This window comes from Hydra vulgaris, chromosome 12 (assembly GCF_038396675.1).
Source record: "Hydra vulgaris chromosome 12, alternate assembly HydraT2T_AEP".
NCBI lineage: Eukaryota > Metazoa > Cnidaria > Hydrozoa > Anthoathecata > Hydridae > Hydra > Hydra vulgaris.
Window position 1 is genome coordinate 30,330,001 of NC_088931.1, and position 20,356 is coordinate 30,350,356.

A 20,356-nucleotide genomic window follows, 5' to 3' on the forward strand; every position below is an offset into this window, starting at 1 on the left:
CATGAACCTTGACAAACAAGGCCACTCCGCGGAGAAACAAGTTGAGAGTGGTAGTACCAGGGACTTGGTGGGGATGGAACTCGAATTTAAAAACAATGAGTACTAAGCCACACATATTATTTTACCATGCAAAGGAGTTTCATAGAAAGAATCGCTATGGCAGGAGAAGCTATTCACTCAAGGTTCAGTGAGTTTTTCTGATATAAACTGAGGAGTGATTTTCACAAAATGTTCTTTCATACAATACAGAGAGAATTTGAGGCTTTATTATGTTCAGCCTGTATCGCTTACAAATTGGTTGACAAACAGCTTGATCCTTTGCTTGACATTGGTATTTCCGAGCTTCTGTATCTAAAGTGTTTTCCTGCTTAGACTCTTCAACAGCTTGTGGTCCAGACTACATATTTGTTATAGTCTTGCAGAAGTGTTCTCCAGAGCTGTTGTCTATACTTATCAAAGTCTGGTTTTCCAGCTTGTTGGAAAGCGTCATCTGTTATCCCTATTTCAAAAAATTCTGAAGAGTGATCTGAACCTACAGAAAAACCTAATAAACTTGCTTTCTGATCATCAATATGGATTTCAATCTTCTTGTTCTATTGCTTATTTGTCAACAGTAATAACCTATAGGTTTTATCACCCATTAGGTAGATGTGGAGAGGTTAGGGCTATTGCTCTCGACATTTCTAAAGCCTTTGATAAAGTTTGGCATGCTGGTTTTCTCCATAAGCTCTCTCCTTATGATGTATCAGATAACATCTTTAAGATTATTGAATCCTTCCTTACCAATTGTAGTATAAAAGTTGTTCTCAATGAACAGTACTATTCTTCATTTCCTACAACTTCAGGGGTTCCTCAAGGTTCTATATTTGGCCCTATACTTTTTTAAATTTACATCAATGATCTCCCAGAAATTCTCACACCTAAGATGGCATTTTTTGCTGATGATACTACCATTTATTCTTGTCTTGATAAGAAGCCAATACTCTATGATTGCTTTGAGAGGGCATTTAAGCTTGAAAAAGATCTCACTTTTGCTACAGCATGGGGCTTTCTGCTACCAACAGTGGCTGGTGAACTTTAACTTAAATAAAAATTGTAAACATAGTTGAGCCTGCTTTTGTAGCCAACCTTCAACCATTGTCACATCATTGTAATGTTGCTTCTATTTCTCTTTTCTATAAATACTAAAATGGGCACTGCTCTAAAGAGTCAGTATCTCTTGTGCCATCTAATAAAATTGTTTTCCTGGTTCCTCTGTTAATCATTATCTTGCTTTATAATCATCATCTTTTCTCTTCCAGTAACTTCCAACTCTAACAGTGGTTGCAGCCTTGTTGAAAGTGAAGAAAATTAAAAAAAAAATTGTTTAAAAAACTTTATTTATTTTGACAGGGTTCTTTGATTTACAAGTATAAAATATTGTTATTTTAAATAATAATATTTATTAAAAAGTTAGTATATTAGCTGCTAGTTTATGCTTTAAATAAGTTCTACTTAGAAGTTTATTCTAAAAAGCTTCTTCTGTATATATTAATGAGAGGAAAAAAACAATTTTTTTTACAATAACAACCATTTTTATTTAGGACATGCTTTTTAAATCTATGAAATACTTTTTTATCGACAAAATAAACATGTAGGGAAACTTAATATGGGTGTGAGCACTTTTTTAAAACATAATTACTGTTGTGGTGAGATACTTGTATGTACATTAAAATAGCCATCTGCAGGTTCTGATCACATATAATGACTGAGGTTTGGGTTCCGGCAGACATTACCTAGACATAAAAAACTTTACACAACATACATACGTTGGTAAAATGCTTGATCAATGTTGCAAGTTGCATTGGCATAACATGAGTTGCCAACATTGTATATCATTTTGGTTACAAATGCAACGTTGCCAACAACAAAAAGCCAATGTTTAAAGTTTAAATGTTTGAAAAACATTTAAACTTAAAGCAGTAAAAAAAATTATTTCATTATTTTTATCTTTTTATTTTTTGGAAAAACTGTATGGAAATTTTACATTTTAAATAGCAGCATTTTAAAACATAACATTTGGAAAGTATATTAGGACAGTGCCAACTTAAATTTGCAAAAGTAGATATTTTATGTATATTAAATTTTTATTTAAATGCTTGTTTGTTTATGTCTATAAATGTGTAAATACATTTTTAATGGGTTTTAGGAGAAATGCTCAATATTAAAGATGCCTACTCCCATCCATTATTTTATCCTGATGTTGATGCTATGACAGGATTCAAAACAAAGTAAGTTTAGAATACATTTGTTGTAAATAATAATGTTGATGATAAATATATTAGTTTATCTATTTTTTGCACATTTTATTTTATTATTATTATTGCAAAATCATTTTACATGTTAATTTTATTTATCAAATGTGATGAAGATTGAAACTGATATGTTTGCAAAAACATTAAGACAATTTAATATGTTTTACTTTTCTTTAATTTTGATTTTTAAGTTTAATATCCTTGGTTTCACACTTGTGTGATATGGATTACATAATGCCAAATTTTTTATTTATTTACAATATTACATTTTTAACATTTATTTTTAAGTTAACAATAATTTTTTTAAACAAATAGTTATAACTGCTTATTACTTAATTATTCTTAAAAATAATTTTTTTAGTCTTAAAATTAAAAAAAATATTCATAATTTCTGATATTAATTTTTCTATTTAATGATTTTTAATAATTTTCTTTTAGCTTTAAATAAAGTTACATTTGATGTTTTAACAAAATTAAAACTTTTATATTATGCAAAAAACAAATGACAAAACTTATTATAGTTGGAAGTTACTGGAAGAGAAAAGATGAAGATTGTAGAGCAAGATAACGATTGACAGATCACTTAAAAGATTGCAAATTATATGAATCAGAAAAGCAAGACGAAGGAAGCAAATTCCAAAAAACTGATGTTAAAAAAAAAAAACTAGAGGAATAAGAGTTTTTGGAACACTTTGGAACAGTCACAAAAAAAGGATGAGACTTAATTGAATGACGAGTAACACAAGAATGAATTTTAGTAGATGGCACAAGAAACGCTAGCTCTTTAGAGCAGTGCCCATTATAGTATTTGTAGACAAGAGAAAGAGAAGCAACATTATGGCGATGTGATAATGGTTGGAGGTTGGCTGCTAGAACAGGTCCAACTATGTTTACAATGTATTTTTGCACCTTTTTTAAAAGAGAAAGGGCATCATTAGAAGATCCACCCCAGATATGGCAACAGTATTCCAAAAAAGGCCGGATTTGAGATTTAGAGAGATAGAGAATAGAATCTGAAGTAAGAAAGTGTCAAGCTCGATAAAAAGATGCAACCTTAGCAGATGCTAATTTTGCAACGGATTTGATATATGGTTTCCAAGAAAGATTGGAAGTAAGAGTAAGAAGTAATAAACTCATCCTAGAAGATGAAGGGTAGATGACTTATTGAGTACATTACCGTTCATAAATATAGGAAGATCTAAATTGTTGTGATAATGATTGGCTAAAAAAAAATCTTTTTTCAGCCAATCGTTAAAGTTCTGGTGAACTTTAATTCAGAGTTTTATCTGAATTAAAGTTCACTAGCCACAGTGAGCCAAGTTCATGTAATCAGAGAGTGAGCCCTCCAAGTAATCAGAGAGGGTTGGCTTCTTATCATCACAAGAATAAATGGTAGTGTCATCAGCGAACAATGCCACCTTAGATGTGAGAATATCTGGAAGATCGTTAATGTAAATTAAAAAGAGTATAGGGCCAAGGATAAAACCTTGAGGAACCTCTGAAGTTACAGAATAAGAAGAAGAGTGCTGTCCATCGGGGACAACTTTTATACTGTAATTGGAAAGGAAGGACTCAATTATCTTAAAGATGTTACTAGATACGCCATAAGAAGAAAGCTTATGGAGGAGACCAGCATGTCAAACTTCATCAAAAGCTTTAAAAATATCAGGCCTTAACCTCTCCACCTTTATCTAATGCACGATAAAACCTATCAGTTATTACTGTTAGCACATCAGCTGTAGAACAAGAAGATCGAAATCCATATTCAAAAAGTAAGTTATTAGATTCAAGATGAGAGACTAAGTGTTTGTTGATTAAAGATGCAAAAACCTTGCTTATGATAGGAAAATATAGTTATAACACAACTAGTGGAATCAGGAGATGATATTGATAAAAAGTTCTTAGCAAACAATTCAGATTTTGTCTTTAGGTGAGGTGGCAAAGTCTGAACCATGCAAGAGAGATGGAATTACAGATTTGCCCTTATTATTGATACTATTAAAGATTCTCCAGAAGTCACGAGAGCCTAATTTTTGTGATAAAATACGAGCTTTCAAGACCTGAGAATAGCGGGCTTTGGCGTTAGACAAAACCTTTTTACAATGGTTAGCAGTAATAAACAGATGTCTGTTTTTTCCATGCCTATCAGCAAAACAATTTTTTGTTTTGCTGATAGGCATGGAAGAAACGGTTTTGATTGGCAATTGCAGCAGCACAATGTGAGGAAAACCATGGAGAAGAGTGAGGCTTGACCTGGAATCATTGAGAGGGAATAAAAGATTCCATGGCAGCCTGAATCCCCGAAGTTATGTAGGAAGCACATTTGTCAACAGGAAGACAAAGGATTTCTACCCAAGGGCCATCACAAAGAAAATCATGGAAAGAGTCCCAGTCAGCTTTACGGAAGTTGTAAGAAGTACAATGTTAGGGGGATTCAGATGATGAAGAAGAATGAGATAAATAATAGTTTTATCTAATAGTTTTAGAGAGATCAAACTGTGATCAGAAGCACCTTAGGGTGAATGTCGAGAAACTGAGCACTGACTAGGTTCAGAAACAAAACATAAGTCGAGTAGAGAAGGTAAATGATTCGGGTTGTCTGGAAAGCAAGTTGGAAAGTTGACTACTTGAGTTAGGAATTGAGAAAGGCAAAAGTTGTAGGCTTTAATACCTGCAGAGTCACTAACACTAGAGCCAAGCCAATCAGTGTGATGAGCATTAAAGTCACCGACAACAACAATATTGGCTGATGGATAAAGAGAGAGGGCTTGGTCAATATGATCAGAAATAACATCAAAAAGAATGCAGCCTTGAGAAAAAGGAGAGTGATATAGAACACAGATAAAGGTGATAGAGTGAAGTGGTGCTAAACGAAAGCACATAAAAGAATAGTCTGTGGATTCAAGCCTAGTTTCGCAACAAATGGGGGAATATAAATACCCAGGTCAAGCATGTGACTATTGGAGTTAGTGAACTTTGCAAGAGATAAAACTCAACAGAAGAAAAGTTACTTCAAAGACCATGAATATTAGTGAATGATAGGTTTAGAGAACTTGGTGATGACGATGGTTTTCTGTGTTTCATAGTTTTTGGTACTTTATTCATTTTTAAATTTGTTAAAGAACTTGACTCAAAGCATAGATAGTACTCAGTGCAATGTTTAATAGCCCAAGCAATTGCCAAGCATTACTATTAATAAACCCTAAGCCGTTTAAAAGGGCTCCAATTGTAGCCTTGATAATGCACACCAAAAGTACGAACAGGTACATCATCCAAGTGCAACATGGCACTGTTAGTACTCTGATATTTTACAGCTGTTGATGGAATCAACCTCTCTGAGCGCTACCACAGAGTTCAGGAAAACAGGCTACCAGCTGGCCTCAGAACCATAAAACTGAGTTTTAGAGTTGTACCGTCATTAGGAGATAATAGAATGAGTTGCCTAGTCATAAACACAAGCAAGCAAAACCCATGCATTGAGTCAAAAAGATCAAGCATTCAACATGCTAAACTGGAAACAATGTATTAAAAATACATCTGTGCCAGACTAATAGATGAAGAAGGGGTGCGAGGCTGGTCAACAGATAGAATCTTTTTACCTCTTAAGTCTTTGCCTAGGAGGTCTTTTACGACAGTAGGCGGATGCATTTAACATCTGCCCGAGATGAGCATTTTTATAGAGACACCATCTCTAGCCTTTACTCAACAAGAGCCCCAAGGCAGGGGGTGTTTTAAGTCAGAGTTGGCATCTCCTAGCCGTTGCCTAAATAGGCGTATCCTACAAGGCAGCAGGACATGAAACAGATTGTACTGGGTTACATGTTACCAGTACCAGGATAACCTGACCTGACAATAGGTGGCAAGATAACCTGACCTAGCAATAGGTGGCAGGACAACCAGTAGCAGGATAATTTGACCAAGATTTGGGTTGATATTCGGTTCAGCATACAAAAATGTGGCAAAGCATTATAATCTGCAATTCTCCAAATTTCCTGATATTTGTAGTAACTTAGTCTTTTGTTTATTCGTTTTGTTTTGGAGGCACTCTCTAAAGAGTTCAGTATTGATTTACCACGGGAGCTATTCTATGCAGATGGTTTATGCTTGATTGCAGAGACATCATAATTATTACTTATTAAAATTTTAGTGTTGGTAATATGGAATAGAAGCAAAAATGCTTAGGGTAAACATGAGGTAAAAGTATATATCAGGGTGTTAGCCAGCCTGATGGCGCCGCGTATAACTTTATATTAAAAGATAGCGTATAATTTTTATATTAAAAGATTTATTAATAATTTCAGTAAAATAAGTTAGCTGGGAAAGTAAACCGAAAACAAAAAAAAAAATCAAAAATAAAACTTGCAATCAAACGTATTATACATGTTATATTTGCGTAAAACATAAAAGAAGATAATTAAATAATATTATTAATTAATTACAATAATTAATTTTTTTTAATTTACAAATTCAAAATTTACGTAGATATTTAATGTATATTTGTAAATTGAAAAAATCGATCTGCCCCTTAAATGTCTTTGTTACTTACTCAGTGTAGTTAAGGCAATTTTAAAATACTATAGCGTCTGTATGATATTTTGTTGACTACTACATATTTCCGTTAAATGATCAGGTCTGTGAATCATGAAAAGGCGAAAAAAATAAAATAATAAATTTTGTGGTATCATAAAATATAAATGTTTGAACCGAAAAAACCCAGACCGTAGATTTTTTTTTAAATCTTCTTAAAATCCTAATCGCTTGTCCAAATTCGTATAAGATTTTAAATAAATACGATTTTCAGGTAAAATGAACATCATAGATTAAAAACTTTTAACGTTGATTGGCGTTTTTTCTTAATTGCAAGTTCTTTTTGGTCGGAATTCTTGTATTTTTTGTAAAAATTGATAGAAATATTGTTTTTTGACAACGATATAAAGCTAATAGGTCAGAAACAATTAGAACTAGGATCTATAGTAAATTAAAGCACTTTTTCAAAAGATTTTAACTAAATTCATGTTAACGCCGATGAGCAAAAGTGATCTAAAGGTTCCAAAATGGTATTCTTTGTATTCACAATTAAGGGTAGTAAAAAGGATTAGAAAATTATATAAAAAAGAGAAAAATTCTTCATAATAATAAAAAAACCTGAAGTGAAAAAAAATATAACATCTAATGCTTTTGTTAGGACATAATACGCCTATAAAATCATGCCAATTTCAAATAAATAAATTCGAATAATTTGTAAATCGCCTTAATTACACCGAGTATTTAAATAAAAGTAGCATTATATTTGACGGAAATTAGCGAGCCAACCAATTTTTAAATAAAAGGTTATTAAAATTTCGGAAACTTTAATTTAACTTTCATTTAAAATATTCCTATGAATAACCCAGCAAAAATAGAAAATTTTTATTGAAACTTAATTGTATCTAAAAAATTGTATCTACTTTTTTAAATGTCAGAATGTAATGACCTTCTTTTTTTTTTTAGCCGCACCTAAATTCCCAATTTCGCTAAAACGCTGTATGAATTTTTTTTCTGGCTAACATCCTGTATATGTGTGTGTGTGTGTGTGTATTGTATATTGTATATTCAAAAGTGAGCAAGCACACACGCACATATATATAATATAAATTTAATTTTTTTAGACATATTCTTTGTTTCCCTATACGCTCTGTGAAAGGTTTGTTATGTTAAACTTTTTGACACTATGAAATAAGGTAATAAAAATGATAATAATAAATAAACAAAAATATGTTGTGACTTTAAATATGCTTATTCTTATTTTTTTAAAGCTTCTGATAACTAAATGATGTGTTTGAGATTTACTGAAAGGCTTGTAGACTCTGTTGCAATTTTATAAACTCTGTTGCACTTTTTTTTAGATAAAATAATTGGTGTGGCAGAGCTTTGCAATAAAATCAATGGAAATTCTTTTACAAAGTTTGATGAAGAGAGAACAAATGCTTTTGCAATTTTTGTTGGTCTTAGCTTAGTTCAGGTATTGCATAGTTTTTTGTTTTGTAAAGGTATTGCATTGGTTTTTTTAACTACTTTTTTTTATACTTGTTGATAATTTTTTATTAGAGTTTACTTTATAAAAAAGCAACAGATGCACAACAAAGAAGCAAATTAGCGAATGAACTGATGTTGCATCATATGAGAGTAAGTTTTTGTTACACTGATTGGTGGTTTTTTATAAGAGAAATTATATGTAAGGAACAAAAGTTAAAGTTGCTAGATGCTTTTTAATAGCAAGTAAGGTATAAAATACAGTTGAATATTTTCTTTTGGGGGAAAAACTTTTCACTTTTTGCTACATTTTTTGTATTTTTTCTGATTTGCAAAAATATTTATAATTAGAAATCAACTATTATTTACTTTTTAGGCAAAAAGATTTTTGGAAATGTATGAATAAATAAATTAATTTTTGCAGTTTATTATATAATAAAGGAGAATTTTATAAATATTAGTTAAAATTATCCTGAGTTTGATACAGAAGTTTGTCTAAGATTTGATGGGTTTCTATGACTTGATAGAGTACAGCTTGTGGTATTTACTACATGAAGGATTAAATAAAATGAGTTTTTAAATACCAACTAAGTTATAAGTGCTACTTTTGCATTTCCGACATATTATATTATTATGTATATTATTATAACTAGTGGTTTGATAGTTTTATAATAATTATTGCTTTTAAATATGAATAAAATGAATAAATTATTATATTAATAATTTTATATTTAAGGCACCTGCAATAGAAGTAGATAAGTATTTGAATAGTCCGCTCCCCACAAAAACCAGTGTTCATCCAAAGTTGGATAACTTTTCATTCATGCCAAGAATCGAACTGGCTCAACATGACTCTGTTCAAGTATTGTTTATTTCTGTTGATAAAAAAATTTTAATTAGAAATTTAATTGTCATTTAATTTTAATGAGGTTAAATTTAGACACTTTTTGTTGGTATTTTTGTTTGTATGTATATGTTGTTGCTATGCTTTTAGGTTGTTGTTGCTATGTTTGTAGATTTGGATTTAATTCAAAAACTTAAGATTCATTTGTCAACACTTGTTCGGTAGATATTTATTATGAAAAGTTTTTCCTTGTTATTTTCATTTAGTTTTAAGTTTTTTTTCTATATTCTGAGTTTTTAAAACAAAATTAACTTTTAGATTCATCTTAACTGTGCGACGTGCATATAGAGATGTACCTTATCATAATTGGACTCATGCATGGACAGTTGCTCATTTTGCATATCTCCTTTTAAAGACAGCACATGCTAAAGAATACTTTAGGTAATAAATTTACATGTAAAATATAAAAAAACTCTTTGTTTTGTTGATGTCTTAAATGATCTTAAATTTAAAGGAGCTCAAAAAATGTTAAAAGACTTTCTTTTGTAAAAAAAATTAAGACATTTTTTTAGTGCAATTTCATGGTTTGCAAAAATCAACAATTTTTGTTTCATCTGAATTAAGCAGTGGAGGATAATAAAACTTTTGTAACTTGCTTTTGAGATCTTGATTTCTTTAAATAAGCACTATGAGCTTTCTAATAATGGCTTTAGATTGAATTATCCCAATTATCTTTAATTTCCCAGACACTGCTTGGTTTCCAAATTTGTTCTTAAAGGTTTAACACAATTGAGCCTAATCCAAGAAAAATATTTGCAAGCTTATCTAAGTTATGGTAGTTTACACATTCATAACTTACTGTAAGTTAATTTTTGGTATGATTTGAAGTTTATTATATAAGTTACAGTTTGGCTTATAAGTCTACTTAATCAAAGATGTTTTAAAACCAAAAATAACCGATAACAATGGTTTACTTTCTATTCATTCAGTTTCTGTACTTTTAAAAGCAGTGTTTATGTAATAAAAGATGTTTGATATATATGTTTTCGTTCTGTTACAAAACATTGGTTATTACCCAATGAGCTTAAGCTATGAAGCTCATCCTAACTTTATGGCACTTGTTTATCAGCAGTAAACATCTGATATTTTGATTGATAGACCATACAGTGGTATGTTATTCTTTATCAAAAAATTTTGCTAATAATATCGTTGTTAAAATGTTAGAATCTAAAATCACTTTTTTACAAATTTCTGTCAATTTTGGGCTTATTTTGCGGATAAATATATACATGCCTACAAATTTTAATGAAGACCATTACCACCATAGCTATATGGATATATGTTCTAAAATAAAATCAGTTCTAAAATAAAATTAGAAACTGATCCTTTGATCACAGTTTTTGCTGGTGATTCTAACTCCTATATTTGGTCAAGATTTTATAAAGAATTTTCTAAACTTGCATTAAAAAACAAATTGCTTAAATCTGACATAAACCCCCTTATAATGCCTTTACGTATGCCAGTCATGATGGATCTTTTTTTCTTGGTTGGATCACATTCTATGCAGTCCAATTTTTTTTTTTTTTTCTTTTTGTATTCACCTCCCCAAGGCCTAGAGGGCTACTACAGTCGAGGAGGCAACTTTATTACGGTTACAACCCTCTCTCAACTCATTAACTCCAAAACGCGAACCTTGAAGAACAAGGTCACTGCGCTCAGAAATAAGTTGAGCGTGGTACTACCAGGGATGTGCTTGGGATTGAGCTTAGAGAATCTTGCTTATGAAGCGAGTGCTCTACCACTACACCACAACCGCATTAGCAAAAATCTATGAGTAGAGTCAAGAAGACCCAGCATTCATCATCCTAGACAGGAAACAATGTAACACAGGTTTACATCTATGCCAGCCTAATAAATTAAAAAGGGGTTCCAGGCTGGTTAGCAGAATTATTCTGCTTACCCCTAGGAGGCCTTCTACAAGACAGTAGCTGGATGCAGTTAACATCTGCTAAAGATAAGTATTTTTATTGAGACACCATATCTAGTCTTTACTCAACCAAGTGCCCCAAGACAGGGAATTTTATCTGGATACAGTTAACATCTGCCCAAGATGAGTATTTTTATCAAGACACCATCTGTAGCCTTTACTTAACCTAGAGCCCCAAGGCAAGGGAATTTTAACTGGATGCAGTTAATATCTGCCCAAGATGAGTATTTTTATTGAGACACCATCTCTAATTTAATAATATCATTATTGGTTTTAAAAGATTTTTGTATCAGACCACAGACCATTAGCATTTTCTATTTCTTGTTCAATAGCAAACACATCTGAAAATAATAACAGCAAACCTTATTCAAATATGTCATTGAGAACTCTTAACTGGCTAAGTCGTGACAGTGTCACTTTAGCTTGCTATGAAGAAAAAGTAGACTTCTTGCTAAAATCCCTAAATGTGCCACTCTATAATACAACTTGTGATATTGATTTATTCTATAACAGCCTTATAAAAAGTATATAATTTGCTATATCTGAAACAATACCTCATAGTTATTCCAACCATAAAAATTCTAAATTTATTACTCCAGGTTAAAGTGATAGGATGCATTTAAGCATTAGATTCTTCAAGGGAAGATGGTACAAAATAAAATTTTTAAAAACATGAGGTTTTTGTGCTAATTTTAAATTAGCTCTTAGATATTGCAAGCATCATAATCAACAAATTCAAGCTCATGTGCGAAAAATCTGCGTAATACAGATTCAAAAGGTTCTGGAATAGTGTGCATAAGATCAGTAACAATAAAGCAGTAAGTTATGTTATTATGTGTCGGAGGTGCCACTGATAATAATAATATTGCTAATATGTAGAAAGGTCACTTTTAAAAGTTGTACAACTTAATTAACAATGAAAAATATTATCTCAACTTTACAAAGAAAATAGAATTAAAGTCCACATTAAAAAACTCTGAAATTATTTTAAGTTACATTGACTAAAGCAAAAAAAATTTAAGAACTAAGAAAGCAGCTGGACCTGATAGCATTTGTATGGAGCATTTACTGTGGGAGTAGACTGCATCTTCTAATTAGTATATTTTTTAATTTATGTATCAAGTTACTTGATGCATAAATTAAAAAATATACTAGGGTAAATATATATATGGGTAAATAAGAGTACTTTGTACTCTTATTTACTTTCTAAGTTTTGTGAAGCCACAATTTTTCCATTAGTGCAATTAGCAATTATTCCATTAGTGAAATTAAAAATGGTTAGACACTATTCTAGGCCTTTTCCAACAGTGATGAATGTTTGGGCGACATTTGGATGCTGCTAAAAAATCAGTATGCATAGAATAACAAAGATGACAATTACCTATTCGTGTTCAAACTTTAAGACTCAAACTTAAATATTATGCTCAAATTTTTTGATTCATAACTATACTGTTTATAAATATACATTTAGAGGAATTCATGTGTTTCCTTGATTTCAATAAAGCATGCGACTGTTAATTACTGGGTATTATTTTGCAAATATCTAAAAAAACATATTTTGTTTGCTCGCGTTTTGGTATAGTAATCAATAAATGTCTGCTAGATGAGAGGAAAGGAAACCAAATAGTTTTGGAATTAAAAATGGCAAGATGGTATTCTGTTTTAGAATTTAAATTGTCAAGATGGTATTCTCTCACCGCTTCTTTTCAAGTTCATATACATAACTTAATTTTAACAATCACAAACCTGCATATTAGATGCAAAATAAGGGCATCTTCCTATATTTGCTACCTTACTCTAATGATATGGTACTGATTGCAACTACTTTTTTTTCTCTTCAAAAATTACTTAGCATTATAAACTAGAAATCTTCTTTAATTATTATGTCTTTTAATACCAAGAAAACAGTGTGATTTTTAATCCAATTCAAAAGTCTTCTTTTTTTTTCTTTTTTTTTTTAACTTTTTATAATATTTTTTTGAACGTTTTATGATATTTCGTTTGATGAAAGAGTTGGGGATGGTTATTTTTAAAGAACTCTTTTTTTATAAACATTCTATATAAAATATAATTAAAATACCAACATATAAAAGACTTTCCACTTTGCTTAAATAACAAACTGTTTCTCATATTTCCTAGTATTGAATTTTTCTTCAAAAAAAATTTTTAAAGAGACGATTGTAAATAAAATTTAAATGACATTTAAAAAGTATTTTAATAATTTGAAGGCATTTGTATTATTAGCATCATGTTATTAACATTTATGTCACATGATTTCTAATTGTAAATTTAAAAAACGATTTTAGTGATTTGGAATCATTTGTTCTGTTAATATCTTGCTTATGTCATGATATTGATCATAGAGGTACTAGCAGCTCATTCCAAGTCTCCTCAGTAAGTATGTGTAAAGTACATTATTTGAAAAAGTAAAGATTAATTGCAAGTATATCATTTTTCATTTTGATATTTGTTTTTTTGTTTGTTTGTTTTTCATTTTTTCTAGATTTTTTTTGTTTTCAGTACTACCTATTTTTTTCAATTTTTTATGTAATTTTATTTCAGCACTCTGTACTAGCTTCTTTATATAGCTCAGCAGGATCAATTTTAGAGGTTAAAAAATTTATTTATATTCTTTATTATGTGCATTTAATAATCCATAATAAACTTTTTGCTTCTTTTTACTAGAGACATCATTTTGCACAAGCAATGTGTATTATCCAAACAGACTCTACAAATATCTTTGAAACATTTTCTGAAGAAGTAAGTTTAAAATGAATAATGTTGTTTTCTGAGCTAAAAAAGTTTATTGGAAGGACAATAATTTAGCTAAGCTTTAATACAGTAATTATCATATTAAAAATTGGTAAACTTCAACATGGATTTAGAAAAAAAGTTGCATAAATTTTTCAGGTTCTTTATTTTTCTTAACATGTTTAACTTCAGGTTAATCTTTGCATATAATTACTCATGTTTAATTGAAACTGCAATGGATTATTAAAGAAACTTTTTAGTAGCTCTTAAATTTGAGTATCTGTTTCTTGATCGTATTTAAAAGCAAAGATAAACCAATCATTTACTGGTATATCTAGAGCTGTAGTAGCAGATAAGTTTCAGTTGTCAATGTCTTCATCATGTTAGAACAAAGCTCTATGGTACATTTTGATGCACTATGAAACTATGAAAATATATTCTAAAGCCAGAAAGTTTTTGTTGATAATAGGTATCCACAGAACCTCCTTTGTTCATCGAAAGATATCCATAAAAGTTATTAAGAACTATATAGGAAGCTTGTAGTAGTGATATTGTTTAAGAAAAAATACTTTAAGGTTACAGTTTTAGTTATTAGAAATCAAAGTGTAGAGTTGCTGTGTAAATTTAAAAAATTTTTACCAACAGATTTAATGTGTAATGATAATTCTAAAATGCATGTATCCAACATCAACTTAAATCATCAATTCTAGAACAAAAATCTTGTTAAACATGGCTGCTGCATGAATAAATAGGTTGAGCGTGTCACTTCCAGAGGCATAGGCTGGATTTGAACCTCAAATCTATTGGTTGTAAGCTAAAAGTTCCACTAATCTTTTAGCATAGTTACAACATAGTATACCTCAGTGGTTAACCTTAAAATATGTCATACACCATGCAAACATATACTTTGTGCAATCAATGTAAATTTGTACGTTACTAATGTGCTCTTTTTGTTATAATTTTGATTATAGTTTTATATATTAAAAAAGTATTTTTTTTAATAGTTTTTTATAAACATATTTTACAAAGGGTTACAAAAGAGCATTGGATTTGATGAAAGTGATGATAATTGCAACTGATATAGCAAATCATTTTAAAATATCTTCTCAGATTAATAAACTTGTCAAAAGTGAGTTTTATTTTTTTAATTTTTTAAAGTTATTGTTATTACATGTGAATTTTCCTATAGATAAATAAAAATAATCATAAAAAATGTTTTTATTTTTCTTATAGAGAAATAAAAATATTTTTTACAATTAACAAAAGCATAGTTACACATTTTAGTCCAGACTAACAAGACATAGTTACATATTTTAGTCCATGACATAGTTACATAATTTAAAAAGTATCATCATATATATCAGATTTTGCTGATATTTAGACAGTTGAGAGTACGTAGTAAAATAAGAATTCCTTGAAAATTTTAGTCTCTAGCTTCAAGAAGATCCTAAAATATGACCATTTTACTTTTAGCATATATTGGCCCCTCGTGTCCCCTCAAAATCACAACATTTATTAAGAGATTTCAAATCGCATAACTTTTAAAATGTTTGATCTTTTTACTTAAAAACTTGTATCTGGCTATTTTCAGGGGTGACGTCCAATAAAATGATCAGAAATGTAAAAAATTATTATTAAGTAACTGTAATTATCAAATTAAATAAATTTAGGCAATTTTTTATATACATGTTTTTAATGTTCAAGAAACCCATGTGGCCTTGATGATATCAACAAAAAAAAATTACACATCATTCTATATTTATTGATTCTTAAGAAAATATAAGGATTTTGATCTGCAAGTTTATGGATTTCCATATATGGATAACGGGACATGGTCCCCACTTATTTGTAGTGGAATATTGCAATTGATTCTTCATTACCTTTAACACTAGCTGGAGCTCTGAAACTTTTGGTATTTCTGTAGTGCTGATGAACATCCATGTTAAAATTGTATCAAAGGCCTAAGACACCAAGGGAGGGGGCTGGACATGTCCCCCACTTTTTTGTAGAAGAATCTTGCAATAGATTTTTCACTACCTTCCAGACCAACTGGAGTCCTGAAACTTTCAGTATTTGTGTAGTCCTAATGAACGTGTGGTAAAATTGTTTCTAGGGCAGATGACCAGAGGGTTCGTGGAGCTGAGTAACTGGGTACCATGCCCCACTTATTTTCTCTTTAAAAAATTTTTTGGTTTATATTTTTCCCATTTGTTACAGATTAAAAACAGTCATTCATCTAAAATAATGATTTTAACAGAATTTTACATTGTATAATTTAAAACTTTTTGAATTAAAAAAAGTTGATATTTTTGAATGCTAAAATGTTAACTGCAAGTTGTTTAATTAACTAAAATCCAACATAAAAGAAAAATATCCTGTCATAACATTACATCAATAAAAAAGAAATTTATAACCTTTTAAAATCATTATTTCAATTAATATTTGCTAATTCTAAAATGTTAATATTAACATGTACAATTAATTTCCGGTAAGTCGAATAACGGTTAAATCGAACTCTAGTAATCTTGAACTGTTTTCTATAGTCACTTGATAGCTAAAACAAATGTTTTTTTTAGCTTAAATCGGGCGTTTACTGTATTGCCTTAAAATATTTTAGGATCATTGAATGATCAAAAAGAATGATCAAAAAGTGAATGAAACAAGTATAAACCAAAAAAATTTTTGAAGACAATATTTTTAAAGTTATCTTTACTTTGTTAAAAATGAAAACAAAAAATTTTTTTTTGAAAAAATTAGTGGGGGCAATGGACCCAGCCCCAAGGACCCTCTGGTCGTCTGACGTGGAAACAATTTTAACACACAATCATTACCACTACACAAATGCTGAAAGTTTCAGGGCTTCAGTTGGTCTGGAAGGTAGTGAAAAATCAATTGCAAGATTCTGCTACAAAAAAGTAGCTCGGGGTACCCACTGGCATGTGCCGAGCCCCCTTCTCTAGTGTATTAGGCCCTGGATACAATTTTAACATGCGCTTTCATCAGCACTACAGAAATGCTAAAAGTTTCTGAGCTCCAGCTAGTTTTGAAGGTACTAAAAAATCAATTGCAATATTCCACTACAAAAAAGTGGAGATCATGCCCCCTTATTCATATATGGAAATATCAATGAATATAGAATGATGTGTAATATTTTGATTTTTTGACTCCTGAAAATAGCTAGTTACAAATTTTTAAGTAAAAAGATCAAATTTTTTTAAAGTTATGTGATATGAAATCTCTAAATAAACGTTGTGATTCTGGGGAGGGGGGGTGGACAAGAGGGGCATAGCCAATATCTGCTAAAAGTAAAATGGTCATATTTCAGGATCTTCTTGGAACTAGAGCCTAAAATTTTCAAGGAATTTGTATTTTACTATATACTCTCAACTGTATAAAAATCAGCAAAATCTAAGATGTTTGTTGACATCTCAGATTTTGTTGTTGAGCCTGGGTCAATTGACATGAAACTACCCCATATTCACATATTTTAGTTTCAACTAGCAAACAAATTTTCTTTAATTATTGTGTTAATGAGAAAAGCATGAAATAATTATGGCAGATCCAGGGATATTGGAATCAAAAAAAAAATGCAAATAGCTATTTTTTTATTACAAAATGTAATTAAAAAAATACATGTAGTTTCTGGTATTTTGTTCCTGATGTTTAACATGGTTACTAATGTTTTACTATACTTTTTTGATGTTTTATATAGTTTCCGATATTCAACATAGTTTTTGTTTAGTTCCTAATGCTCTGTAGACCCTGGTTTTTCATGTAGTTCCTGATTTTTTATAGTTTTTATAATTCACGTGGCTTCTGATTTTTTGTGCGGTTTCTAGTATTTTGTGTAGTCCTTAACATTTTGTGTACTTCTTTATTCTTCATGAAGTTCCTAATATTTTGTATGACTGCTTGTATTTTGTATAATTCCTCATACTTTATGAGGTTCATGATATTTCACAATTTAAACTATTGCTATAGTACCAAAAATTGTTGAAAATAAAAACCATAATTGCTTCCAAATTGTTTTAGCTTATCTCTTATAAATTTGCGTGGTCTTTAAAATAACTTTTCATCTGCAGAACCTTATCACTTTCAAAATTCACAAGACCTGCTTGCTCATTGTGAGATTAATTTAAATTCGGCTGTTTCATCATTGGATCCCAGTAATTAATCTTTTTTGGTTCATAAAGAATAATCGCATGCTCGGCTTGGATATATACAGGGTGGCCATGTTCCCTAATAAACCTCCTAATAAGACCTTAATTCTCCTAAAATATATTTGATGTATATTACAAAAATACTTCTATAATCTCCTAATTTAAACTTGTTATTTGAAGTTTAAGTTAAAACATTCGACTCAAACTTTCAAATTTTTTATTTTTTTATTTTTTAAAGTTTTTGAATAGTATTTTATATTTTGTTACAAAAATATAAAAATCCTCTTAAATAATCCTAATTTTTTTATTTGTTTTTCCAAGTTTCCCGATAAAATCTCCTAAAAATTCCTTAAAAATCTCCTAAATTCTTCTAATTTTGTTAGCTTAAAAAAGTGTGGCCACCCTGTATATGCCTTCATATCAATTCAATTATTTGTAGTAAACTTTGGTTCCTTCCTTTGATTTCTTTCTGAATTTATCTACTATTCTTTTAAGTACTTTCATTAACTTCATTTAAATATTTTTTATTGTTCTCCTTCATCTGAGCATTTTTTTCAGACAACTCAAATTACTTTTGCTCCTTGATTTTTGTCTCTGACCTTAGCTTGTGTTCAGTTTCTCTATACCAGATTTTTAAAGAATAATTTTTATTTCATACTTCATTTATATTGGATTCATGCTGTTTCCATCTTACTAGTACCATAAGACTGATTCCTTTTGTGTTTTTTTTTTTATGGTCCTTGGGCTGTTTTTTATCTATTCTTTTTATTGTTTCTTTTTTATCGATTTTGATTCAAGTCTCACTCTATCCAATGGTTTTCTCCTGCTTGAGCAACCGTTAGTTTATCTCAGAAGTTAGATTCTAGAACTCTCCAAACACTTTTGAATATTGTCATTTACAAAAGTAATTCTAGCATTCCATCTCTCATAAATGGGTCTAATCTTGTTACCTCATTAAAGCAGAACTATTTGAAAAGAACTTAAAATTTAATTAATCTCTTGAGTCTATTACTACATTTTTCCTGATACCCAAAGAAGCAAGTTAAGCCGTTGTTAAAAATCTAAATTATTCCAGTTTCTGTTTCCAAAATTATTTCTCACTTAAATTTTTCTACAAACTGCGGTCTTGATAACATTTCTGTCACAGACTTAAAAACTTAATCTCAAAACTATTTAATAAGTATTTAAATGAATACTGATTTTCTACCTGCTGGAAAATGGCATCTGTGGTTACAATTTGGTTTGCAATCTGTGTTTGCAATTTTTAAAATCTGTTGATATTGCTCTGACCCCTTACCTGTTGTAAAATAGTTGTTTAGACAAACATAGACATAGTTACACGCTTTTGTTTAGACTAACAAAAACATTGTTACATGCTTTTGTTTAGACAAACATAGACATAGTTACACGCTTTAAACTTCACAAAGACACTTTAATTTAGACTAACATAGTCATAGTTACACGCTTTAGTTTAGACTATTTATTTACAGTCACATATTTAAGTTTAGACTAACAAGTACATCTTAGTCGGCACATCTGGTATCAAATATACTTTCATGTGTATCACTATTTGTGCATACAGTTTAAAATTTAAAATTAGGTAAAAACATAGTTTCATACTTCTATTAGATTAATAAAAACAGATTTGCAACATGACCTACAATGACATAGATGTATTAAAAAACAATGACAAAAATGTTTTAAAATAAAAATACTTTATTGAGATTTCTTAACTCGCATTATCTAAGCTTGCTTTGTTGTCAATAAGGTTTTTTCAATTAAATTTTGCTATAATTAAATTAGATTTTATCAAAATAAAACTTTAGAAAAATTTAAAAAAACAGAAATATTTTTTTTCTCAGGTGGTATTGATAAAGCAGATAAAAAACATTGTGAAATGATTTTGTCTTTGTGTATGACCACTGCTGATCTATCAGATCAAACAAAACCTTGGGAAAGTACATTTGGTGTATCTGATCTTCTTTATGCTGAGTTTTTTGCACAAGGAGACCAGGTAAAAATAACTTTATTTGAAAAAATGTTTCAAGAAACCATGTAAACATAAATGTTTTTTTTTTCTCTTAATTTCTTAGGTCTTTTTATTTTTGTTACAAAAGTAGTTTTATTACTGATAACTCATTTGTGTTATTAGGAAAAATCTTTAGGTTACACTCCTATCGAGATGATGGACCGCGATAAAGCTAGTGTTCCAGATTTACAATATGGTTTCCTAAATAAAATTGTTTTACCGATTTACGAGTAAGTTGTTGTAATTTTTATGATCTAACAAAAAAAATTAAACTTTAAA

At 29.9% G+C, this 20,356-nt stretch overlaps 1 protein-coding gene across 9 annotated transcripts in view; it reads left to right on the forward strand.

Annotated features, from left to right (window-relative positions):
- The window catches only part of LOC100214201 (cGMP-dependent 3',5'-cyclic phosphodiesterase), a 58,626-nt gene that overhangs the window by 37,560 nt on the left and 710 nt on the right, over window positions 1-20,356 (forward strand). For all 9 annotated transcript variants that reach the window (XM_065812873.1, XM_065812880.1, XM_065812876.1 and 6 more), the window contains 13 exons: window positions 2,189-2,270; window positions 7,943-7,977; window positions 8,180-8,295; window positions 8,382-8,459; window positions 9,043-9,168; window positions 9,301-9,371; window positions 9,469-9,591; window positions 13,444-13,531; window positions 13,700-13,747; window positions 13,823-13,897; window positions 14,918-15,017; window positions 19,911-20,062; window positions 20,201-20,307. In XM_065812873.1, the coding sequence (XP_065668945.1) occupies window positions 2,189-2,270; window positions 7,943-7,977; window positions 8,180-8,295; window positions 8,382-8,459; window positions 9,043-9,168; window positions 9,301-9,371; window positions 9,469-9,591; window positions 13,444-13,531; window positions 13,700-13,747; window positions 13,823-13,897; window positions 14,918-15,017; window positions 19,911-20,062; window positions 20,201-20,307 (1,201 nt within the window). The remainder of the gene's footprint in view (window positions 1-2,188; window positions 2,271-7,942; window positions 7,978-8,179; window positions 8,296-8,381; window positions 8,460-9,042; window positions 9,169-9,300; window positions 9,372-9,468; window positions 9,592-13,443; window positions 13,532-13,699; window positions 13,748-13,822; window positions 13,898-14,917; window positions 15,018-19,910; window positions 20,063-20,200; window positions 20,308-20,356) is intronic.